Source organism: Meleagris gallopavo, chromosome 24 (assembly GCF_905368555.1).
Source record: "Meleagris gallopavo chromosome 24, MGAL_WU_HG_1.1, whole genome shotgun sequence".
Classification (NCBI taxonomy): domain Eukaryota; kingdom Metazoa; phylum Chordata; class Aves; order Galliformes; family Phasianidae; genus Meleagris; species Meleagris gallopavo.
In genome coordinates this window covers 4,557,494-4,583,104 of record NC_139427.1, presented here as the reverse complement: position 1 = coordinate 4,583,104, position 25,611 = coordinate 4,557,494, and the positions used below count along the sequence as shown (strand labels likewise).

Sequence of the window (25,611 nt, the reverse complement as noted above, 5' to 3'; positions counted from 1 at the left end):
CAATAATTTATTTGTTCACCAAGCAGTATTTCACATACATTCATTTTGTTCAAGGAAATGACCAGTACGACTGTTTGAACAAGTTGCATCATAAACAACGAGTCTATAAAAACAGCATGTACAAACCCCAATGACATTGGAATACCATGTTCAGAAAATGCAGTGCCCATCTCAAGAAATGTCCGTAGAAACCACTGGCAGCCAAACGCGTATGACATGCAGGCCAAGTGCTGCTGCAGACAGAAGGAAAAATAAAATACTTTTTCAGCCAAAGGCTCTCTAAGCAAAAAAAAACCATCCAAACAACAACAACAGAATAACGGCCCCGGCTTGCGTACAATTCCCACAGTTGTAAGATAAATACAACTGAGTACTTAGTGATATTCAGCACATTTTCATTGTACCATGGACTAATGATGCTGTGATTATTAGCCGAGTGGAGCTGCTTTCTAAAGGGGAATCTGATGCAGACTAGATTTAAGGTGTTTTTTCCTTGTTTCTTCAGAAGAAGGGCCAAGTTTTGACAGTTGCAGTGCAGGTCAATACAAGAAGCTCTTGTCGTTTGGTCTGAGATTGAGTAATGGAAAATCGGTTCCGCCTTCCGGTGTAAACCCTTGGACATTCTGGCTCTGAAAAAGACTTAGAAGTGTTGTGATGCTAAAGCAGAGGATGTTTTTCAGCTTGTGTTTGAGCTTGGTATAACAGACAGTAATCCGCATTAACTAGACCTCTGAGCATGTCATGCAACTAAAAGACATGCTATTTCTGATGTGATATTTGCTTGCTATAACCAGCTCTTCTTTTTAGCAATTCATTTCCCTGTAGCTATTTTTCCCCTTCTCTGCCAGTATGAGAAATATGCAGCACGCTCTGCCTAGAATGCGTGACATTTTACTTGAATCTCAAATACAAACATTATAACCTCCTCCTGGGAAAGAAGTGATTCAATTACATTTATCAAGCTAGGTGGTGGGAGATCTTTGTTTTAATGCACGACAAACACTCTCGTAGTGCCTTGGATTTCCATAATGCTGTCATACATTAAACCATTTGCTTGTGAATACCTTCAAAAAGTAGTTGATGATGTTTTGGATTAGCTCCCTTTCGTAGCTGGGAAAAGTCTAGCTTATAAGATGTAGCGGAAAAAAAGAAAGGATTAGTCTGGCCAGAGAGCTTACCCTTCTCCCTGGGAGTCTCGTTGCAATTAGGCAAGAAATAGTGGATACATTCATTTACAGAATGTGTTAGTTGACTTCTGGGCATACCTAGGAGCTTCCACTTCTGTATGGTGCTAAGAACTTTCCTAGCCGACCTCAGCTTGTACATGATGCTCCAGCCATCGTTACCCTTCAGAAAACAGAAGGAATCAAGCAGGGCATTTTGCAAGACTGAAGAACTTTGTGAAATCTGTTTGCTGACTCCGAGCAGAAGAACAAGAAATATTCCAAACTCAATCTTTCCTCCTTCCAATGGCATGGAAGCCTGGCAAAAGAAAATACTGCTTTACACAATGTGTAATTTATCCTTGGACTTGGCAGAGAAAAAACGAGGAGGCATTTTTTGGATAATGGGAAAACCTTCGAAAATTTGAGACCTGAATAATCTTAGAGAGCATGTGAAAATCCAGAAACAGAATGTGGTAGATCTGAATGAATGTGGATGGGGGGAAATGCGACGTGGTGGACAGTGGGACGCTCTTATGATTCCAGGTGGGACACGTTGACTAATGGATCAATGTGGTCCAGTGGATGTGGCTTAAGGGGGCATGGTGGTAATGGTTGATGGTTAGACTAGATGATCTTAGTGGTCTTTTCCAACCCTAACGATTCTACAATTCAATGAAAGTCGTGACACTGTGATCTGACCACCTCCCGCTTTGTTATCCTAACCTCTGCCTCTTTGAAGCACGATGCTACATAGACCTGTCCACCTAGATATTGCCACCAGCATGCTTTATACTCACTGCAGATTCCAATTGTGTTGCCCTGAATTTCAATGACCAAACCAATTTGCTCCAACCCACCTGTACCTCCACAACAACCCCATGCCCGACACTATGGAACCTACAACAAACCTAAGATCGGAAATCTCACAGCTCTAAAGGAGAGATGGCACAATGACACTTTGGTCTGAGTTAGGTATCCATCCAAATGGGGCAGAACCTGGCTGCAGAGGAGATTCTCAGTCTCAGTAGTTTAGCTCCATTTAATGGGTGTTTTTTTCAGTGTTTCAGAGTTCAGGTTTTATTCAAGCGAGTGTCCCACGTATTTGAACCCCATGAGACCAAGAACCTTGGCTTGGAATCTCATATGACTTTCTTATGAGATTTCCAGCTTTTCTGCTTCTGGTTTTGGCTTGAAATACCATGAGAATATTTATTCGTGGTATTTTAGCACTCCTGGTTTCCAATCATTGAAAACCTGAGGAAAAGCTCAAAGGGTGGAGTGGATTTCTGATTTTAAGTAAAAATGGGACAATGCTACAGATGTGCTACCTGCAAGTACACATTTTTGGAAATAAATAAGAGCCTGAGTCTAGGGACTGGATTTGAAGTTTTCTCTAATTTAAACCTGTTTGGGACATTCTATAGCTGTCCCAGCATTTCAATCAGAGAACAAATAAATATTGTCTTGATGCTGGAGACCGTACAGAATGAGAGATGAACAGAGTGATTCCTCATCAAGATTACCCAGGATTGTCCTTCCAAGGTCCCATCCTGAAAAAGCTAATCTTAAGCCTTTTTCCTTTCCAAACCAGTGCGTATCCAGCACATCTCAGGAGCTGACGCTGAGACATGAGTGGAGGCTCATGTGTTGTTTCAAGGAAGCTGCATTTTTCAGTTGGCAGGCTCAGGAGGAGGCATGTCAAGAGCTGCCTATTTCTAATACTGTACAGAGAATTCCTCCCACTATTTTTTTCCAGATGCTGAGCAGCCCACTTTATTTATTTATTTGTTTGGATTAGCTGCATTAAAATATACCAGGCTCCCAAATGTTTTTCACCCAAATTCCCATAGGAAGGGCCTTTCTCATGAGGATGTATGGCCTTAAGTCAGTTACTGGGTTTAGCTCCCACTGCTCTGATGAAGGATAACATTCCTGACCTCATGCTATGTGGGGTTGGAAGGCTTAGGGTACTTTGCACTGCAGAGGGATGTAGCATAATGCTGGGCATCCAGCTTTTCCAGTGACTGTGGCACAGCAGTACCATAGGATGTGACTGGGGAAAGCACCTGGGCAAGGAGTTTCTGAGGTTTTAGGTGGTTTTCTGCTAAACTTGGAAGAAGGGAAGCAAACAGATGAATAGAAGAGGCCTGTTCAAGCCTTGTTTGATGATGTCTTACCTCCTTTTGAATTTTATCAGACATCAAAGTGCAGAAACCTTTCAAACACACCTAGGATGCATGCAGATTTTCATTTCGATCTGGGGATTTTGAGGAGATTGGTTGTGTAAAACAGAAAAGTTCTTGTCTCTGGAGCTAGGAGGAGTGTACCCACTGGGATCAAGTTTCTCTTGGCCATACAAATTACTGAAATGCTCAGCACCAAGGGAAACTCAGAGCCACTCCAAACAGTGCAAGAGCCAGAGGAACGTTTGTTGTGCAATGCTTGGAAGTGACACACTGAGGACAAACTGGGACTGCCCAGCTGAAGGTGTCACCCCAAGAGCTGCCTGCTCTTCAGCAGAGGCTGTAGGATCTCCCCAAACAGAGCTGGAGATGAACAAAAGAGGCAAGACATGGTAGGAATGCATTCTCGTCCACAGTCCCTTAACAAAAAGTAAGCAGAGATCTGTAAACACTGTCCCAGGACCTGAGCCTCCCAACCTCAGCTCTCCTGGATGTTGTATCAGTGTTTGTACATATATATATTTAAAAAAAAAAAGTCACAGAATTGGCTCTAAACTTGGAGCTGTCTGAAAGTATCCACGCAGAAATTGGTATGGGGTCCTTGCAGTTGGCTCTTGCTCCCACATCACATCTAAATCTGAGCAGTTGGACTTTAAAAGAGGGAAATGCAGTGAAAACAAGGCCTTTAAATCTCAGGGAGACCACGTCTCTTGGAAGAGCAGAGGGTGCTCACCATCCACTGAAGCCATTCACTGTCTTTAAAGGGCTTTCCTCAGGCTACCAGCACTCCAACATCACTCCCCACAAGGCCTGGTACTCTTTTCCAGCATGCTATTCGTTTCATCCCAACTCCTTCAACTGCTATAGCATCTACTTCAATCCCCAATAAAATGGATAATCCCAATAAAATGGGAGCGACCTCACATTGGCAGAGCCTTTAGACATCCTCCCCGTTCTCACTGAGGGTCATGGTGTGTATTTTAACGGTTGGCACTTTGCAGTTTTCATGGACCGCGTTCCCTGAAGTGCCCGCACAGCAGCACTCCTGGAGGAAACCTTTGCTTTTCACTTTGGCAGCAGTACAGCTGGACTTGTCTTTAGGAATCGCATTTTTTGTCGGCGCGCTTTGCACGGTGGAGAATATCTTCCATTCACAGACCCCCTCAGATTTGGAAATCTTATAGAAGGTTTCTCCTGAGCCGACGGGGATACGGACCACACCTTTACCACCTCCCATGCTTTGGCTGTTGGGATGATTGAGGTTGAAGCTTGGGGATTGCTTCTTTGCTGCGTGCTTTCTTGGGAGGCACTGCGCTCTCAGGACATTTTGGAACGCTTTCTTAAACTCTTGACTGGAGCATGGATAGATGATGGGGTTGATGCAGCTGTTTAAATATCCAAGCCAAAATGTTATTTTAAAAAGTGTGTCCGGGGGTTTGATTGTAGGAAAGAAAGAACCTAAAATGGAAAATATACAGAGTGTTAAGGCAGAGGCAGTGAGAAATTGCAGGTAACCAAAGAAACTTAAACACTGGAAAAACATAAATAAGATTCTGCTCTGTCTTGGAAAATTTATGACTCAAAGCGTAATTCCTGCAGGAAAGAGTCTTTCAGAATGCATGATGCTGTACAATTACATGGATGCTATCAGAGATCAATTCAAGGCTCAGGACACCCACTGCATTATACAAGCCTTGTATTCTCCCATTTACAACCTGAGGCAAGAGAACAGATACCAAGTGATAAAGGAAAATTGCTCTCTCTAGAACTTCTCATTCAAGATCAGTTAGCCAAATAACAATCATGTCGAGGAGATCATCAAAAGGGGCTTCAAAGGGTAGGAAATCACAGCATTTTGGAAGTCTGAGTGAGTGGATTACTGAGTTGACCAACTAGAAGTCTTCAAAACGATCAGATATTGGGTGCTCATTTTCTCTTGCAGCCTTTCAGAAAATAGCTTTTCTTGTGGAATGCATCTGAAATTCAGAGAAATTAGAAGAAATTGAACACTGGAGAAATGGTCTGAAATTGGAATGTACAGCAAAGTAATATCCACTTGCAATCTTAGCTCCCAGAGACCATCCAAAGAGCAAGAATTTAGATGGGTTCTCACAAGGAGAGTCCTGTGGACCTTTTTATTCTATAGGAAGCAGAATAGCATCGAAAAAACTAGAGATGGTTTGACAGGGGTTATTCGGCAAATGAGTGACAGAGCTGTTGGTTGTGCATTTATTGGAACTCATTGACACAACAGTCAACTCCAAGTGGCCGTGCCAACTGAAGATGAAATAGCATTGCTAACAGCGTTTTTAAAAGTAGGCTGTGGAGTCATTAAGGTTGGAAGAGGCCTCCAAGGACATCTAGTCCAACTGCTAATGATAATACTGATAACAAGGGATTTAGTTTGATATCTACTAATTTAAAATACTGTGAATTTTTCCCAATGCCAAACCTTTGATTTTTTTTTTATTCAAATAAAATTTAAGCCCCTTGCTGCTTTTAGAAGCAAATTCTTAACTTGCTTATTAAATGATTTGAATAATTTGCTTATCAGATTATTTGAATAGGATGTCTATAAGTGCTTAAGAGATTTACTGATGGAAAGATGTTACTATAAAGCTACAGAGACACACTTGGGGTGTTAAAGAGTCAGTGCTGCTGCTGCAGCACTTAGAAATTAGTTGCTTTTCCTGAATGACACTGGAAACCAGCCATTATAACAGGATCCTCTAGTTCTCTGGTACTTCTCTCTGCTTGGAAATAAAAACAATATTGCCTGAATGTGAGTGAAACAGAAAACCAAACTCCATGCGATGCGGGGGTGGGATAAGTGATAACAGCACTTCTAAGACCAGTCTTGCAAAACGGATCCAGAATGAGAAAAAAGAGAAAAACATTTCCCATATGCTGTCAAGGGAAAGGCTGCTTCTTACTTACCTCCAGTGAAATGGGGAAAAAAAAAAAAAAAGGGAAAGTGATTCTATCATTCTGTTGACAGCAATTAGTTTCAGTTGCTTATCATGGGCACAGGGAGCAAAATAATTTCCCAGCAAGTATATCGTGGTATCATAGAATCACAAATTCGTAATTGCTTATTTTGGACTTCATAGTCAGCTCTCTAATAAATTGCTCTTTTAACACTCATATATATATGCCTTCCTGCTTTTCCCTCACAAATCAGAACCCTGTGCATTCAGGAAGAGATGCTGTGGAGGGTTTTGATGGCAATGCCTTTGACATCCTCTATAGTTTCCTTGATTTCTGCATCACCTCCTCAGCTTGACAGGGGTTGGTCTGTTTGTTGGACCTCCACTGATTCTGTAAAAACTTGCAAAGCAACAAGAGCCTTCTAATTGAATCCTGAGAGTGCTGAACTTTGGTTTGAATCTTTTCCTTCTGAATCTTTTCCTTTCTTTGCCAAACAAAGTGACAGTGAGGGCAGCAAATGCTTCCAAGCGGCAAAACCCAGCGAGGAATTCTCAGGGTGTTTTTGCCCGTGTGAGAATGTATCAAAACATTGCTTGGACCAGGGGACACAAACAGTGCAGTGTGATTAATGATGCGCTCACCCTGCTTCTGCTGAGCACAGTCTCTGCTGCGAAACACAGAGCAGTGCCATCTTTTTTCCATCCCCTATGGAAGAAATAGGGGATGGGCACGGAGAGAGCTGCCGGGGTGCTGCTTGCAGGTATCCTTCCCTGGGATCACTCATCAAACAACAGACGTGGGGCTCTCTACTCCCCTCTTGCTGCTGCATATGGCTTTTCCACTGTTGCTTTCAATACTGTCATTCTCTATGACCAACAATGTCAAGACAGCAGTTCATATTTTGCAATTAGGTGTAAGCAGGTACATCTGCAATTTAGGATTTTTCTCAGCAAGTTAGCATCACTTTCCTCTTATAAAAATAACTAAATGAGCTTCTTGGAGAGCTTTCTGGTTGAAGTCATTGACAGATGAAAAGTACAAAAGGATTCAAAATATCCCAATCCTGCTCCATTTTTCCTTTATTTCTCCACTTAGGTGCAGCACACTCACTGCTCTCCCATCTTGTGCTAAGACAAAGGTGAAACAAGCCCAGGTGTAAGGCTGAGTGTAAAAATGGGTAAACAATAACAATTCCTGTTTGCTGCAACTTCTGGTTTGCCTGAAACGGAATGTGAGTGCCTTGCCAAAGTCTGCTAAAAATAGTGAAGAGCCAGTGTCAGTCTGCCTCTTGCTCATTTTTTTTTTTTTCTGTTCTTTTGAGGGGGGCGGAGATGGAGATCAGCGCGCTAATTTATTAACGCAGCCTTTTTTAGTACATTGGTGTAGAGATTTGTTGCCTTGGAACAACACACTGTCAGAGTACAACAAATGAACTGACAGCATACAAACTTTGCTATGAGTTATCCTTAGCTCTTTCTTTCCAGGAGTGGATGCAACTTGGGCTTTGGGACAGCAGGTTCTCTCTGCTGGGCATTTGGTCATGCTATCCATGATGTTTCGTAGGTTAAGACCAGCTCTGCCTACAGCTTTCATTATATCCGAACATTGTCCTGTAAATGAAGCATTACTAATGCCTGTAGAAGGAAACATAGAATCACAGAATCATTAGCACTGGGGAAGATCTCTAAGATCCCCAAGTCCAACCCCAACCTATCCCACCATGCTCACTGACCAGTGCCACATCTTCACAGTTTTGGAACTACTCCAGCGATGGTGACCCACCACTCCTTTCACTCATTCCTAATACCCAACCTGAACTTCCTCTGGTGCAACCGAAGGCCATCACCTCTCATCTTATTGCTGTTACCTGAGAGTAGAGCCTGACTCCCACCATCTCTTCACAATCTCATTTCAGGGCATCGTAGAGTGCAACAAGTTCTACTCTGAGCCACCTCTTCTCCAGATCCATCCCAGTTCCCTCAACTGCTTCCCATCAGACTTGTGCTCCAGACCCTTCACAGCACCACTGCCCTTCTCTGGACAAGCTCCAAAGAAACATCATCAGTAGAACTGGTAATCAACGGACCAAATATGTAACAGAGCTAAAAGTAAAGTCAAAGTAGGGATAATATGGACTTCCTTCTTATTCATGCCAGCAACTTAATCTTCCTCAGCAATATAAGTCAAGTTCAGCATGTTTAAACCTTGAGGTACTGAACTACAGTGCAGGGTGGAGAAATCATTTCAATTCCCAAATCTCCTGTACAATGAGTTGAATCCTTCTGTACTTTGCAAGGGCCATGGACATGTTGGTATTTGCTTAGTGCCTCTTGGGAAATGAGATGCCCTCTCCAGATGGCCACGGAAAGCAGTGCTCTTCTATTGCAAACATTGGTTCTGCCCATAGCTCAGAAACATCCCATAACATTTTATGCTGTCTACCTGAATACCTGGCAAAACAGGAAAGACATCACATTGCCCAGGTTCTTGGGGGCCATTTCACCTTCCATGGAATACTAAGAGTGAGTTTTTCTGGGAGTGAAATATTCAGTGATGTTGTTGTCATGGTTAATATCAGTGGTAGATGGAACTGGTAGCAATTAGGAGTGATATTCAAACAGTGCTGCTAAGCCTGATGATAAAGTATTTTGTTCTTTGTGGCTGCAGTGCAAGCCAGACAAGATTAAAGTAGAAATAAAACTTTTTTTTTTTTTTTTTTTTTTTTTTTTAAGAATGACTGTTATTAACCATGAGAAAAAATAACCAAGCGGAGTGGTGAGTTCTCTCCTCTTTAAAGGTGTACAGCATAAGGCTGCCTGTGACCTATGCAGCAGTGAGGCACTATGAGGTGGCACCCTTTGGCAGGTGACATATAGGAGGATGGAGTAATGACCTCATTTGCCTCCTGGCCTTTAAAGATCCCATGTGTGGAGGTCTTAATGTCATTCCTGGAATAAAATAATAAATAGTGGCAAAACTGAATACAGCTCAGAGCCTTCATCTTCCATTATCTCCCAATAGTTTGTGCTGGAACCAAAAGAAACTTCAGCTGATCTTTTAATGCCTTTGACTTGTAGACTGACTAGTTGGTTTAGTGGGAAGTATTGGTGATAATAGTTGGACTGGATGACCTTAGAGGTCTTTTCCAACCTTGGAGATTCTATGATTCTATGACTCTAAAGGATGCTGAAATTCCTGCTTTGTTTTCAGTAGATTGAGTTTTATAGAATGCCAGTAGCACAACTCAATTGCTTGCTATATGAAAATTAAATAAAATAGAATGTGCTATCAGCATCCTGAGATCCTTTGCCACAAAGTATCTCATTGCATACCCCTAAAATGCCAGGACTGCATTCCTTTCCCTCACCATTTATTTTCCTGTTTGTCAGATTCAGGTTTCTTCGGCTTTGAGAGAGAAGTTTTCCACGCACCTCCTGGTGAGTAAGTGCCAATTCAGCCCCAGAGATGTAATTTGACTGTGTCATTAGTCAGAAGTTACAGAGCTGCTTGATTATAGGTTGTTTAAGAGCCAGCACTGATGTCACACGTCATTTCACTGATGGACAGCTTATAGGGACTTAGCAGCTCCCAGACTAAAGAAAATTCTTGTTTACGCCGTATCATCTCCATTAGCACCACAGGAATAAGATCCTATAGATTTTCATGGCTCCTGGACCTCATTGTGTCGTTAAAATCCAGCAAAATCTCACAGCTCTGTTTAGCTGTGAGATTTTTTCCTCTTTTTATGGTGTAAATTTGGTGATTGAATCAGAGCTCGGGGAAAGGCAGGCAAGGTGGTATGGGCACACCCCCAGAATCAGACAGAATCGTGGAATATCTTGAGCTGGAAGGGATCCATAATGATCACTGAGTCCAATCCCACCTGGGAGAGAACAGCAGAACCCTGCACATTGTGAGCACAGAACCACACGCTGTTTGTCAGGACTGTGTTGACAGGGCTTTAAGCATCCAAGGGAATCAGGAAAAGTGCATTTGTGGCTTGCACAAGTCTGAAATCCTCGCATCTTTTTCCTATGACACCTGGGATTAAGCATCTGCAATCACAGCAAGATGAAATCAGGGATGGCTGTGTGGTCACAGAGCTCAGGTCCTATGGGATCTGTCCTGTTTCAGAGCAATTGCCCTGAAGAAAAGAGGATGGAGCAGAGGATCCCCAGTGTCTTCCCACAGACTGACTCAGAATCAGCGACTCCACATCTCTGCGCTGCCAATGCTGACAAATGGGCCTCATCTCATGTTCCCAATCTCAACGTTAGCAGTGAACTTTACTCCATGAGACCAGCACTCTTTATGCACCTCGGGTCAAACACAGCCACCCCACGGAGAGTGCATTTATATATAAGTATTGCTGCCGACACGCAACAGCTGCACTCTGTACATATATTCTGTCCCAGCACGTCTCACCCATATGGAAAGTATCTTCCGTGGGAACAAAAATGGGATCAGAGAACACTTCAACCGGAGGAAACGCTTCTGTTATTTTTTATGATCATATTAGTGCAGCAAACGCAGAACGGTGGTTAAGTATTTGAGTGAGAAGAGATGTGAGGAAGGGTAAGAGCCTGCATCTGTCAAGTCTTGCACATTTCCAGCTGTGCTTGTCCCAGGATATGGATTATTGTGGCTGATTCGGGGGGAAAATGAGAAAGGCTCTGTGTTTGGATCTCTCTAAACTGCAATAAACAGCAATAGGAAGAGAAGCAAGGATCTGAATTCAGATCTCCGTGTCGTTCTTAGGGTGTGGGTATCTCCAAAGGAGACAGGTGGGACAGACGGACATCAGGAGCGGGTCAGCCTGGGAATGGTGCTCTGATTATTCAGATTTTTTCAAACCTAATTTATGCTCTGTTTCATGTTGTACCCACTTAGGATGGATGATATTTCTGGCAAAGAGCAAACGTCTCACCAAGAAACTATTTCCAGATTCACTGTGTGCAGATGCAGATTTAGAAAGTAGACAAAAAAAAAATATCCCAAAACATGGGAAGGTGAACTGAGGTTTTCTTACCCATGTAAGCCCAAATGATAACACTGATTTACAAATTGTTTTAGTTGCCAGTGAAATTCCAGCTCCCTTGCTGTGGAGTTATTCAGGATCTCTTCGCTAATGTTGTTACAATACTGGATATTCTTCCCAAAGCCCCAGCTCCTGGAGGCATGCACTTAAAACAAAACCTTAGCTTTCACATAAAAAATAAAAAGCAAAAACAATGGCATGGTTCAGAGGACAGTTTGAAAAGATGAGTTGGTTGCTGGTCGTGATTTGGAATCCCTGGGGTTTGCTACACTGGAATTATGCTCTTTAGCAAAAGCTGACTGTCCAGCCCTTATGCATCCAAATTAAAGACAAGCCTTGAAAGCTGCTGGGTGGAGTGGGAGAATTATTCATCACCTTTCAATCCCTAACGAATTCTAAATAGCACCATGATGTCTGAGAGGACAGGGAGTGAAAATGACATTCGTGGTTCATTTACTCCAGGTGCCTGCAGGTGGTGACTGCACAAAAAAGAACATTTTGAAGACAAGGACGAGCCTTCTTCTTGACAGGTAGCTCATGCAGGAAAGCTGTAGATATGAATCACGACACATAGCAGAACTCGCTCCACATTCTCTCCCTGCTTGGCATTTCAATGGCTATTAATGTTAGCAATTCCTTCTCCAGCTTTGCTGCATTATGAGTCAGTGGGACACATTTCAGGACTTGGTGACAGCAGAGAAATATTGGCCATGGGGATGTCAGTGGGATTTTTGCCATTGGGTGCAGCTTAGCTGTTACTGGCTTACACCAACAAGGCCTGCTTTTACTCTGTTTACAAAAACACCCCTTGAGATCAGACAAAACATACAAATATCTTGACTCTTTATTTCATGGCTTATTTTCTCCCCATTCAACGTCTTAACTCACAGCCCTGTCATCCATCACTCACCAAACACCCTTCTTCTTTCTGACCCATCCTTCCATAGCTTGGACTCTATTCTGGATTTCTTTCCCCCTTAAATTTATTTTTGTGTCCGAGGGAGCACACTGAAATGCCATCATAGGGAATCTAGCTCTGAATATTCTCACCATGGCTGGAATTCAGCATGTTCTGATATGAAGACTATGTAGGACAAGGCTGTCCCAGCTTTTATTCATTTTATTTTAGGTGTTATCAGCAGATCAAAGATAAGAAGGGGGATTCCCATCCTTGCCTCTCAGAACAGCCCAGCCATGATGGCATTGAGGACTGCTCATGCTGGAGGGACAGGAGGATCTCCTTCTGTTTACCACTATGAGACCATCTGGCCAATTCTACAGGAGAAAAGAGATGGTTCAGTGAAAGGAGCTTTATTTTTGTGTGGTATGAAATGCCAGGATAATGCAGTTCCCGTTGTTTTCACCTGGAAGAGTGGTGCAATTTATACAGTTCTCCTCTCCAGGAAAGCTTTTACTTGCTCTGCCTTATTTTCCCCATCAGTAAATGGGGTTACTCTCCTGATATGTAAACATTCTGGCACTGCCTTCACAGAATTAGACGTTACTTCAGCATCATCAGGCAAAATGGCTTTGATTCTACAGGAAATCAGTGACTTTCTGTTTGGCACCTGCAGTTAACCTGTTAATGACAAATCCTAGCTGACTTTTGAATCTCACACAGTACAGTTCCCATTCGTACTTTTGGTCAAATGGTTGGAAATGGGTGAATTGCAAGCCTTTCCCCTTTTTTGGACCCAAAAGACTCTAAAAATAATATTCAAAGCGCCGTCTCTCAAGCTGGATTCTATTATTCTGCAAGCTATTCCCATTTTTTGCTTATTAAAGCACACCAGTGTCTGAAGGAGTCAGCAGGAAGGGAACAGTGAGTTGCAGAGTGTGAATGTCAAGACAGGAGCAGGTAGCTGATTTCCTCCTACAAAAAAACACGGACAGCACGGGCACCCACTTCATATCTCTAACCCAGTTCTGTCATGAGAAGGAACATGGCCCGAAGCCCAATAACTTTGCCAATAAGTGGGCAGGATGGAGGATGGCTCAGCCAGAAGCAGTGGGAGTTGATCAAAATGTGTTGTGACAGGAGAACATAATGAATGGAACCTGAGACGGTCCTGAAAAGAGCAAAAGCCATCAAGATACACCTGATACTTTTTTTTTTTTAAATTGATAATACAAACCAGGCAGGTCCTCAAAGCTCAGCCTTTGGGAAGTACTGTGTCCTAACAGACAAGTGCATTGTCCCAGCCTTGTAACATAGAGGGCAGATCAATCATGCCTTTCCCAGTGTGATCAAGGTAGATGAATTTCTGCATGTGACAGCACATGGACAACTGAAGCCTCTCCATCACGTCTGGCCACCTTCGGTTTCCAAAACTAATTTACAGCTGAGTTGACTGGGTATGAACTCATGCCACTGGAGCCCAAGAAAGGTGCTATAACTAAAATCAATCACCTCCTTAAAGCATCAGAAACAGGCTGTTATTCCATCTCTGCAGAGGGCCATAGTCCTGAGAGCCCAAACTGTGACTTTACCCACACACCCATTGCCCGTGGAGCTGCTTAAAGGGCAGGTTCTTCTTGGTTCTGGGCTGACTCTCTTTTGTTGCTTTGTTTTGCTGGTGGCTGCTGGACAATTTGCTGGTCCTGCCTCTTTGCTCCTCACCTTTCTAACTGCTCTAGCAACCTGTTCTCAGGTTCAGCTTCAGGTGGCCTATTGCTGTTGGTGCCTCAGAGATCCTCGTTGCTCAGTGTTAATTGTTTCCAATCCAAAAAGTAATACTGTTGTCCTTAAGGCAAGGTTTCTTCATGGAATCATTAAGGTCAAAAAAGACCTCCAAGATCCCCAAGCCCAACCCCAACCCATTGCACCATGCCCACTGACCACATCCCTCAGTGCCACATCTCCATGGTTCTGGAACAACTCCTGTGATGTGATTCCTCCACCTCCCCGGGCAGCCTGTGCCAATGACCACGCTTTCTGAGAAGTTTTCCTAATATCCAACCGGAACCTCCCTTAATCGTGGTCTTAAAGAGCTCTGCTAAAATGTCATGTGATTGTAATGAGCAGCAAAATTTCATTTGATAACCGAGATGAAACCAAAATGTTTTGCAGTAAGAAGGTCTTGACTAACGTGGGTAAGCTAAAAGCTCCTCTCAGCTGCTTGAATTGAAGGCATTATGGCTTGTAAAAGGAGTCAAACGTAAAGCTACCTCTGGTCTGATTTTTGGGTGCTTCTGTGTGAAGTCAGGAGTTGGACTCAGTTATCCTTATGGGTCTCTTCCAACTGTGAAAATACTCTGATTCCGTGATTCAACTAAAGCACGGGCAGTACTAAAAAACTTTCAAAACTGTTCTCACCATGCAGTTCCAACCAGGGCTGTTAACAAGGAAGCCCGGGTGCTATGGGTTTCCACTTAAGTGGCTGCCAGCAGTTGGGAATAAGGTGTTTAAGTGTTGCTATTAAGAAATAATGATCAAAGTAAAAAAAGATGCGGCAGATATGGGAGATGTGTGAGACCAACAGCTGTGTGCAGAGAATTATCCTTACTTGAAGGCCTGGATAACTGGCAGCCTGTGTGGGGTAGGATGTTCTTATGGGCCCCCTGGGAGCAAACCTAAGTCGTTGCTGAATAAGAGGTAGATAAGGAATCCTGAATTCCTAAGCAGGAGGTTAATCTATTCTTCAACACATTCTTCTGTTGAATATATCCCTTCTATAATTATAGAAAGGCTTGATGCCTAAAATAATGAAGATTTGGCAGATACACCCAAAAATCTGCTTGGGAAGCAATTGTAGAGAGATGTAGATGTATGTGAACTTCAGTCTCCTTAGTTTAAAACCTAATACAAGGTCTGAAGCACTGGACTCAATTCCTCGTAGGCAACGACATTTCTAGGGAAGTATCTGTGCAAAGTTCATTCATCAGTGGGTTTACAGCTCTTTTGTGGGGGAGAGTGATAAGAATTCAAGAGAGATTTGCAGACCAAAGGGATCAGATTTCCACTGCTTTGGGCCCGAGAGGGGTAGGGCTCAATAAGAGAAGGTATCGTTCAAAAAGTTTACTGGTCACAAAGGACCTCACTGTTCTTGCTGGTTCTCAGACTAAACTCTTATTTAGTCTTAAATGTATTGGAGGATTGCTACATCTGAACCAGCATTTCAATCAGTCTAACCCATGATGGAAAATAACCTCACATTGTGCTAAGAAAGTCATTTGTCTGGAGTGGAGCTGAGACTCAATTAGGGGAATACAAGGACTGCAATTTGAGTTAGAGCTTTTCTGGGTCTAGTTTTGGGGAATGCAACGGGAACATGAGGATTGCAGTTTGAGTTAGCACTTTTCATTAAATGATTTGTGAGGATAGGCTGAGTTCTAAGAAGTTGCTACAGGAAAGCCCTGTGAGCAGGAGCAGGTCCACCGATCAGATTGAAAGAGGGAGAGAAAGCACACGAAGAACTGAAAACCTGTCTTCTTCCAGGGGAAATGGGCTGTTGTGACAGCCTTTCAAATTAGAGACATTTTGTGAAAGCTGAGTTTGCATGCCAGTGCCCTAACCTCATTTATTTCCATGCAACAAGATTATTGTTTGTTGGCTTGTTCCACAACCATCGAAGCCAAGTGAGGAGGTGTATGGAACATAATGCTCATTCCCATGGAGGGATCCAAGAAGGTAAGACATTACTCACATAGATTGCAACTGGCAATTTTACACACTGATTTCAATTAAGATATTGTCATGTGGCAGGAATACTCAAATTGTTTCTCCATTTATTTTCGGCAATATCTGCTGATCTGGATGTCACGCCTTTATCCCACTCTCGATCTCTTTTTATTACTCTTGCCTTCCCTGTACCTACACCCCAAACATTTCCACCCCTGCTCGTTATGTACTTCAATGAGCCAGGTGCTTTTAGCTGCACCTTGGTTCCCAGTTGGGAAGACTGATAAGAAATGAGGGGATCTTGACAATGCTGGTTGGGGTGGAGCAGCCTGCTCCAGGATGCTTTCTTGTTTACTTTTGCACCCCTTGTCAGTTTAACAGCTCCTTGTCTCTAACAAATCAACAAGTCGTTTTGAAAGACTTTAAAAACAACATTGCAACTCCACAAAGACAGGGCAGCTAATAACCTGAAGAAAGTTGCCGTATAAGGGATCAAAGGAAGATGCAAAGCTGGTCTTCAAGCAAATTTCCTAATCCAAAGCAAATTAACAACAGCACCATGTGTGCAGCCGCACAGCAGATGAAAGTAGTGTGTATGATGTGTTCTATTAAACCCTTTTTGGGTATGTTTCAGGCATCTTGGCAACCAGCATTCCAAAGTGCTGACACCCTGGGCAGCAGAGCCAGCCTTTCCAGGGCTCCCCTTATGCAACTCCTACAGCTCAGACTCCAGCTCCTGCTCTATCACCTCCACCTATTGACCAATGAGAGTGAATCTGTACATTTTTTTTATGTGTGTGTTGACATTTGTGATGTTTTTTTTGGGAAACAACCAGGTGTTCTGGGTTAATCCAGGAGAGGTTAATTGAAAAAGAACCCAACGTCTTTTGTGATGTGTAAGAAAAGAAAATAATCTCCCAAACCTTTTAGTGCTTAGGTAAGCATCGTTTTTCCTTTTCATTGTACTCAGTGTAGCACTAGTAGCTAAAATTTCCATGCAGTCTGCAGTCTCACTTTATTTTTCCTACGCAGCCTCGAGACTGCAAGAAAAGCTGCTGAAATTGGACAAGGCAGATGGAAGGTTCCTTGTTTCCAAAGCCAGCATTTAGTACAGCTCTTGCTTTGCATACTTTGTGTGACGTGCCACGCTCAGATGCAGTCATAAAATTAGCATTCTGGTTCTGAATCCTGAAACTACATCAAAGGTGACTGAGCAAAGTTTAATTAAGGTTCTGATTACTTTATATTTCATGATAGCAAAGCAGAACACATCCCTCCCCTTTACACTTATGATTGGGGAATAAATATTTGTATTCAGCATGGAGGGTGTTTGGCCACTGTGCCCAGTGGGTTTCCACGTAGGATGCAAACCAGAGAAGTGTAAAATTAGTTTGGAGGATCCTCACGGCTGTGCTGTGGCTGGATGGGTGATGAATTAAAAATACATTCATTTGGAATATGGTATTTCATAGCATGACACCTTCTATTAGGGAGCTGATTATTTCTCATAGCGGGAAATTAATGGGTTTTGAGCATTTAGAGAGTTTTGTCCCAAAACAGTAAACTGCTGCTTAGACCATGAATATTTCTATGTGTTGACCTTTTATAAATTTATATCACCTGAAGAACTGGCTGCAAACTTGAATATAAACACATACACCTAAAGTACCATTCCTAAAGCAGAACTGATCAGGAATAAGTCCTTGTTCTGGAAGGGTATTTTCTATGTGGAAGAAGACTGTCAAAATCAATTTCATTTTTTTCAGCATTTTAGCTTCCCTTTGAACCAGACCTGCTTGGTCAGGTTTGACACTTTCATTTTTCACGTTCAGTTTTGATGCATGTTTTGATTTTTGACAGTTTTCCAGCAGAAAACAATTCCCTCAGTGCTCTTCTGATCGGCTCTATTGAACACAGGCAAACACATGGCCCTCCCCGGGGGGAAGGGGCCGTAGAAGGGGTTTATGCATTACTTACCAAGAGGCATGACTACAAAAAATGGAAGCCAGCACAGAACAAAGCATCCCACTACAATTCCCAGGGTCTTGGCTGCTTTCTTTTCTCTGGAGAACTTGAGGAGACGCACTGAGAAGTGATGCTTGCTCTTAGAACTGGCCGTGGCCCCGCTCGTTTCGGGAGCGTTTTTGCGGTGGATCCGTAGGGTCACTGCTTCGGAACGAGATTTCTCCATCTTCAGCCCTGACCTCAAACCTTTGTTTTCCCTTTTGGCCACGACATACACTCGGCAGTACATCACCAGGATGATGGTCAGGGGGAGGTAGAAGGAGCCCAGCGCGGAGAACAGCACGTAGCCGGGCTCTTCGGTGATCTGGCAGATGGTCTCGTCTTCGGGTGCTGGTTCCTTCCATCCAAAAAGAGGTCCAATGGAGATGACCAGAGACAGCGCCCACACGCACAGCAGAGCCAGGAGGCCTCTCTTCTCTGTCACTATGCTGGGGTATCGCAGTGGGTAGCTCACCCCGATGTATCTGTCTATCGAGATGATGCAGAGGCTCATAATGGAAGCAGTGCAGCAAAGCACATCGACAGCTGCCCAGATGTTGCAGAAGATCCTTCCAAAGGCCCAGTAGCCCAAAATCTCCATAGTAGCAGAGAAGGGGAGGACAGTTGATGTCAAGAGGAGGTCGGCTACAGCCAGATTAATTATATAGTAGTGGGTGACACTCTGAAGATGCCTGTGGCAGGCTACAGAGAGGATAACCAGAATGTTACCCAAAACTCCAAAAATGATCAGCCCCCCTAGAATAACACCCAGCAAAATGGCCTTGGAAATGTTCACAGGCCCTGCAGAGTGGGTGCAGTTGGAACAGTCGGATGAGTTCCCAGAGAGGAAAACCATGATGAGTGACTGGCAATGGTCATGCAAGGCTGCTGTACTTCACGCCCTTTTCAGGTAGAAAAAGTGATGGGATCAGTCCTCAGAATGTCCTACAGGCAACATTGCCTGGCTTTGCTGGGTGGAAGAGTTTTTAAGAAAGTTTCAGAAGTGCAGCACCAGGAGCAATGAGAAAGATCCAAAAACATAGTAGAAAGCCTACTTTTCTCCCCCAGTATTTACCATTCTAGCACAGCTAAAAGGCACAGTTTCCAAGTCAGATTTAACCCCTTTTGCATTGTTCCTGGGTTGCAGAAGTGAGGCTACATAAAACTGAAGCTGCTTTTCCTGCTTTCCAGGATAATGTGATGAGAAGTATTGGAATCACAGGTGCAAGTAATTTCTGTCTCCTTGGGAAGAGTGAATATTTAAGTAGCAAAAAACATTCCATAGGGTCTCAAATCCAGGTTTCTCCAAAGAGGAATAGTCATTCGTGCTTTAAACTTCCTTCTGCTAGCCTTGACTCTGTCTTACAAAAAGTTTTGGCAGAAGCCTGGCCAGGTGGAGGCTGTTGCAATGTCACTTGAGATGTGTGCCACCACGGCTCTGTTGGGTCTGAGGGTCGATCAGAGCCTCTGCATGTGAAGCAGCTGGCAGCTGAGCTCCTTGAAGTTGATTTTCATCCACTTCTGGCTCTGAAGGAGAGTGAAGTTTGCCACGTTGTTGATGCAGGCTGCAGTGCTCCTTTCAGATGATCAACTTCTGGAAGAGACAAAAGCACAATGCGATTCCCAGAAGCAGCGTTTGCTCACTGCTATGGTTCCCATATAAGAATAGAGTGGGGAGCTATTTTAGGGAGCCTTTCTCATGCTGGCTGCAGCTGGTGGAACCAACCTTTTTCGGCCCAGCATTGTTTAACAATTATGAGAACAACGTGAATTTTGTTGCCTGGATTTTTCTTACTGCGTTGTCAGCAGTGGTCCACTCTCCTTTAGGGACAGCAATCCATCCCAATCATCAGCTCACCTGCAGAGAGCAGCTCTGGGAGAGAGAAGCCTGCAGGACACAATTTGGGACTACAGACTGTGGGGCAGATTTGTAAGTCTGGAATTTAATTTGAGATTTCTTTATTAAGTGGCTCCGTTTACACACTGAACTACTCGTTAGTCCAGCTAACAGCCCATTTTGGAAATCTATAGGGAAAAGCAATTTCTGCCAAGAAGAAGATGTTGCAAGGAACAAGTTTCCTACAGAGAGAGACAACATTTCATGTCTCTGGAAGACAAACTCAGCCTCGGCTGACTAAATATGGAGAAAAGGTACATCAGATGGGGAAGTGAGGATAAGCTGGGAACTGAGACTCAGGGCTACAAAGGGAAACTGCATATGTCAGCTGAAAGCCATTCTCAACACCTACATGTAGGTACAACGTTCCCATCCAAAGTATTGATGGGACATCTGAAAAACCACCACCAATAATGTGCCGGTTAAATCTAAGGTAAGACTGAGTGTTGTAGCATAGGTCTTTGGATGAGTCCCTCACATCACACCTTCTGCAAACACTGAACAGCAGGAAATGTCATGTAGCTTGGTCGCAAAACAACATTTTCCTTTGGGCAAAGAGATCTGGAACAACTCTTACCCTGAACCTCTGTAATGCCCAGGGAGAATGGGGGAGGGAAGAGGAGAGGTATTCCACTGTGGGAATTTGCCCTCCCTGCAGTGAAACAAAATTCAGTCTTTGTATTTTCCTTTCCCCAGGAGGGAATGAGTTGAAGGATAATTCCAAGAAAGAAGATCATAGAACGAAATAATGACTTAAGTTGGTCGGTTCCAACCCCCAAATGACAGACTTCAATAAGCACATCAATGAAAATAGGCTGTGGCACTGAGCATCTGTAATCACAGTAACTGCAGTCATTATAGTGGTGCTGCTGGACAAGGAAATTAAGCAATCGTCAAACTTGATTTTTAAAGCACCTGGAACTAAACTTCAAGGTAAGTCAAGGAGATGCAGCAAAAATGCCTGATGGATACTCATGCTCCAAAGCAACCAGGTGATATTCTGCCTGTGGGGAGAGAAGATGCAGAGGAAGAGCACACCCTCACCCCTTGTACCCCCCAGCACACACTCACCTCAGTCTGTAGCAGACGGCACAGCTCTGAGCATCTGGAAGGGGATGGGCAGCCCCACAGCACAGCAGCCTCCTCTCTTCATGCAGAGGTGGGACTCTCTGCCTGCACGCCCCCTGCTCCTCTCCTTCCCCACCAGCACTGTGATAACTCACACTGGTTCCCAGTATGCCAGTGCCCGGGGGGGGCTCAGCTCCAGCATCCCTGGCTGCACAGCACCACTCACAGCACTCAGCTCCACGCTGCCAAGGAGCAGCAGGAACTTTGCTGCTCTGCTGCTGGAGCAGGCAGTATCCTTGCGTTACCGTAATCCCTTGCCGTTCCCGTATTGCTCAGAAAGAAAGAGCACTTATCTGATGCCAAGTGGTGTGTTCAATGTTTTTTTTTTTTTTTTTTTCCTTCCCTATGCCAGTTCCTGCAGAGATCAGAAAGTGGAAGCCAGCTAGCAAGATGCTGTTTGCAGGCTAGAGAGCAATTCTCGTGGTACAGGCTAACAAGTAATTTTTGTGGTGCTGTGAACAGAGAATTGCCTGCCAGACAAATGGAGCATGAAGGAAAGAACAGGAGCAGCGTGGCTATTGCTGCCTGTTATCTACACACTGGGATGGAGCATTGGGTATGCAGCACGGTAACTGGCACCAGGGGCTTTCCTTCTTGGGCAGGGAAATCCTGGATGTGTGCACTGCAAATCCCTACTGCTTCCTCCCGCTTGTCTTCAAGGAGGCAGAGACCCCCTGAGGCAATTTGAAATAGGAACATGATACCTGGACTTAAGGGGATGTTTGGGGAAGCAAAGCATGAGGTCACTTGAACAGAATGTGCTTTGCTGGTGAGATTCATTTTCATATGGTTCTCTTTCAAATGCATTTTTTTAAAAAATTGCCATGAGTCACTGATGATGAACAGATGAATATTCAACCAGTGTCCTGAAGGGAAAGGAGGGGAGCAGAGGATTTTACGGTCAAGAGAAAGCAATCCCACAGCCCCAGGGAAGCAGATGGGCCACGTGCCCGTTTCTCCATGACGGGTTCTCCACCTCCTCAGCCTGGGCAAGAAGGTCCCTTGAGAGGGAGGCCTGGATTCATGTGTTTCCTGAACTGAGGTAAATCCTAAAGCAATGCTCACATTCCCCCATAAGAGCTGGGGCTGTCTGTAAGTGATCACTATTCCAGCAGCTTTGGGCTCAGCTTTCTTCTTGGGCAGCCATTGCTGCTCAAGGGAAAAATGTAGAAGCAGCTGACATGAGCGTATGATTTGTGTGGATGAGCTTGGAAAAGTGTGGTCATCCTTATCTTGTGACGGTTTCAGCCACTGCATCATTTGTAGTTTCCATTTTAGAGCAAAAGTTCCCATGAGTGGAAATAAGAAGGGGGATGAGGGGAGGAAGAGGCTTGAAAATTCCAACCTCTAAAGCCCTGCAAACTGTGACAAGAAGAGATGTGTAAATGCTCCCTTTACAGTCCTCTTGGCACTTGTTCCCTTTGCTCTCCAAACTTGTTTTGAAGGACACTCAGAGGCCCTGAGCTGATACAGACAGCACTGTCACCCTGCGTCATGGTCCTCATTTCCCTGAGTAACAAAGGACATTAAAAGACTGAAGTCTAAATGAATAAAGGAAAGTCTGAATCACTAAAGATCCTAAAAGGCTGTTCTAGGCTGTTCTATGCCTTTGGATGAGGCAATTTGTACCCTATTTCACTCAATCAGTGGGAAACAGAGCCCCAGGAGGTGGAACAGATGGACAATGCCCAAAGTCTTCCTTCTACTGGTCCATATGACCTCTTCATAGTGGCGGCTTGTTCCAAGGCCAATGCACTATGGAAATAAATTTACATTCGTGGCTCCAGTTAATAGCGCTGTATTATGGCATACCAGCTCCCTGTGAGTAATACCCTTGTTGGAGGACGTCTTTCTGGAATGGAGGGAAGCAGAAGGAAGTTCCAGACAGCAGTTTATTCCCGAAAATCCTTAGAGAAGAATTAATGCATTGCAGTGAAGAACTCATACATCCAGAGAGCACAAATAGTCCAAGGTCAGAAGGTTCACCAAACAAAGGATGGTCTGTGTGTGCCATCAGATGAAGATGGATGGGGCAGAATGACCGGTACAGCTGAGACTGATGGAACAGTCTTTACATTTAGCTCTGCCAAGATGTGATGGGGTTGCGCAAGTCCACTTCAGAAGTTTTGTATTGATCACGAGTGAGGATAAAGTAGCAGGAATGTTGGAAGTCAAGAAATGCGACCTATGATGCTGGAAGAGGAGGAGCTCTTCTCTGTTGTGCTGTTGGCTTTGGTGTGGTTGGAGTTGATTGTCTTTCAGAAAGTGGTGAAGATTACTGCTAAACCCTCAGGGTTCAGCTAGGTTTTGCTTATGCTTGCGTAAGATAGAAAGCCCACCCAAAGGCAAGTGATGCTCAGTGTTGTGTAGAAAACCTCAGCTGGAGGCAAGAGGACCCATTCCTCTGTCTTTTGAGATTAGGAGAGCCTGGAGCCTGTAGCACAGCTGAGCTGAAGATAAATTGGGCTGAAAACTTTCAAACAAGACAGGTTTGTGTGTTTATTTAAAAGTCATTTAATAATGAGATGTCCAAGTATTACAAATGTCTAAAATTTTCCATCTTGGAATTCATGGGGACTTTCACCGTGTTCCTGACTCACTTAAGCACGGGCAGATTGCCAGGCAGATAGGAGCCATGCATTTATGTAAAGCAAGGCAGCTTCATTAAAACCAGCAGTGCTTTTTTACTTTGCAGTGGGTGAAGATTTGGGGCCCTGGTTTTTGTGTAGGCTGCAGTTCTGAAGGCTGCCTAATCAATAGAGACGTTGGTAGAGGTTTATTTCCATGTAACTCATGAGGAGTGCCTTGACATATTGCTTGGGTGATATGATCAAGTCTAACCACGTCTGGAGAACAGTGACATCTTGTAGCCTGGGGAAGATTGATTTTTACCCACTGCTATAGAAATCCACCTAGAGAAAAGTGCTTTTTTTAGTTTTCATCCCTTCTGCTCTTCTTTTTTGTCTCCTGTGTCGAGCTGGGTCCTTTCTCATGATGCCACTGCAGCATTCCCATAATGCCATTTTCCTCTGCCCTAGCTTGATGTGGATCTTTAATATGGGAAATGGCTAAGGGGCACTGAAAGTGTGCTCAAACAAGGCAGTGTGAGATAGGTGGGTTTTTAACACTTGATTCAGGTGTTCATATGCTGTCTGCAGGATCTCATTTCTGCTCAGAGCACACAGTGCAGTGAATTCCTGCACTGCTTTAGAGATGCACAGCTCGTAAAAGTCCTGGAGTAGAAGTTCTCTGTTCACCTTTTGACTGTCTCATCTTCTAAGCAGCTCAGAGTACAGCAGTAAGTTACATCTGACATACAGAGCCTCTCACGGACGAAGAGCCAGTGGTGCTTTGGGACTGCAAATGCAAAGCTCATCTCGCCCACTGCCACCTCCAGGCAGCAATTGTTTGCTAGCAACATTAGAGAAAATTGTTTAAGGAAAGGATATATGATAGTAGTGCTCTATCAACCTTTCCATAGGCATAAGTTTCCCCATTATTTACTGACAATAGCTATTGACTGAGATTGTCTTGAAATGGAAGGGCCCAAACCAGGAGAAGTCAGCAGCTTTATAGTAATAATTAATGATAATGTTGCATCAATAAGTGATTGCTGTGGTGTGTTAGAGGGAGCATCTTCCCAATCCAAAGCTGCTGAAGCCAACAGCTGGAGCTGCAGGAGCTGTCTGCTGGGCCCTTTCCCTTTGGGACAGAAATGGTCATATATCAAAGCATCATCTGATCTGGGTGCTTGTCAGGTTGGGTCCAGCACAGGATGAGATGGAGGTGATGAATGTGCTGCAGCTCCACAAATTGACAGTGGATCTAACAGTCAGCATCATGTGTAGACAAGATCACTGTAGTGTTTGGGCAGCCACAGGAATAGAAGATAATTATACCTTAAAAATCCTCCAGATGCTGAGTGCTGTAGCTGCTTTGTGTTGTTGCAGGCTTTGGTGACCACAGGCCAATTTGTTTTCTGAATTAACTCATGGGAGGCACATGCTAATTAGTGCCTTTATTGACAAGTGGATATCTACCCAGCGTAGGAGGAATTCCCTTCTGGTGTCAAAAAGCTGATCATATCCAACAGATCCCACTGACAGATCTCTTCAGCCTTGCTGCTTTAGGCTGGATGATGGACAACGTGACCGAGCCTTGATTTCTTAGCTTGAAACTGGAGCAAAGGCTCCAAACAAAGTTGCTGGGCAGCAAAAACCCTGTGTCCTGTTCCCTCCATTTGAGAAGAAGCCATCCAGATGCAGATGCTTTTCTTTCTACATTTTCAAGGGCCTTTCTTATGTGTGTGTTTTTTCCCCTCCTTTCTGCCATTCAGAAGCAATTGCGTGAGCTGCACTAACATAACCTGACTGCACTGACCCCTCAGCACTCCCCTCTGGGATCCTGCCCCATTGTAAGGTGCAGTATTTGCATTCAGAAGGAGGGAGCTGGGCTCTGGGTAGCAGCAGCAGCAGAAATAGCTCATCAGCGAGGACTCCTGGAAGGGTTTTACCTGGGTTTCCAAAAGAAAAAGCCACTACTTTAGCCTTTTAGGAGCCAATCCACCAGCCTGGCCCCTCAGCTATGGTTTTGGCTGGGCAGGTGTGGGGTGTGAATTTTGCTTTTGCCACCCCTCCTCTGCCACA

At 44.0% G+C, this 25,611-nt stretch overlaps 1 protein-coding gene across 1 annotated transcript; it reads right to left on the bottom strand.

Annotated features, from left to right (window-relative positions):
• On the bottom strand, positions 1–21,284 carry ADRA1A (adrenoceptor alpha 1A). The gene is made up of 3 exons (XM_010723203.3): positions 20,909–21,284; positions 17,914–19,534; positions 1–4,807 (listed from the first exon to the last, which is right to left on the bottom strand). The coding sequence occupies exons 2-3, from the start codon at positions 18,794–18,796 to the stop codon at positions 4,287–4,289; spliced, it is 1,404 nt and encodes a 467-aa protein (XP_010721505.2). The 5' UTR covers positions 18,797–19,534; positions 20,909–21,284; the 3' UTR covers positions 1–4,286.
• Between the last annotated feature and the right edge of the window lie 4,327 nt (positions 21,285–25,611).

What these genes read in the sequence shown, in the direction of transcription:
- ADRA1A (XM_010723203.3), bottom strand. Translation starts at nt 18,796, where the DNA reads ATGGTTTTCCTCTCTGGGAACTCATCCGACTGTTCCAACTGCACCCAC. An exon ending in TTTTGTAGTCATGCCTCTTG is followed by an intron (nt 4,808 to 17,913) that starts GTAAGTAATGCA and finishes TTTCCATTTTAG; the next exon opens with GTTCTTTCTTTCCTACAATC.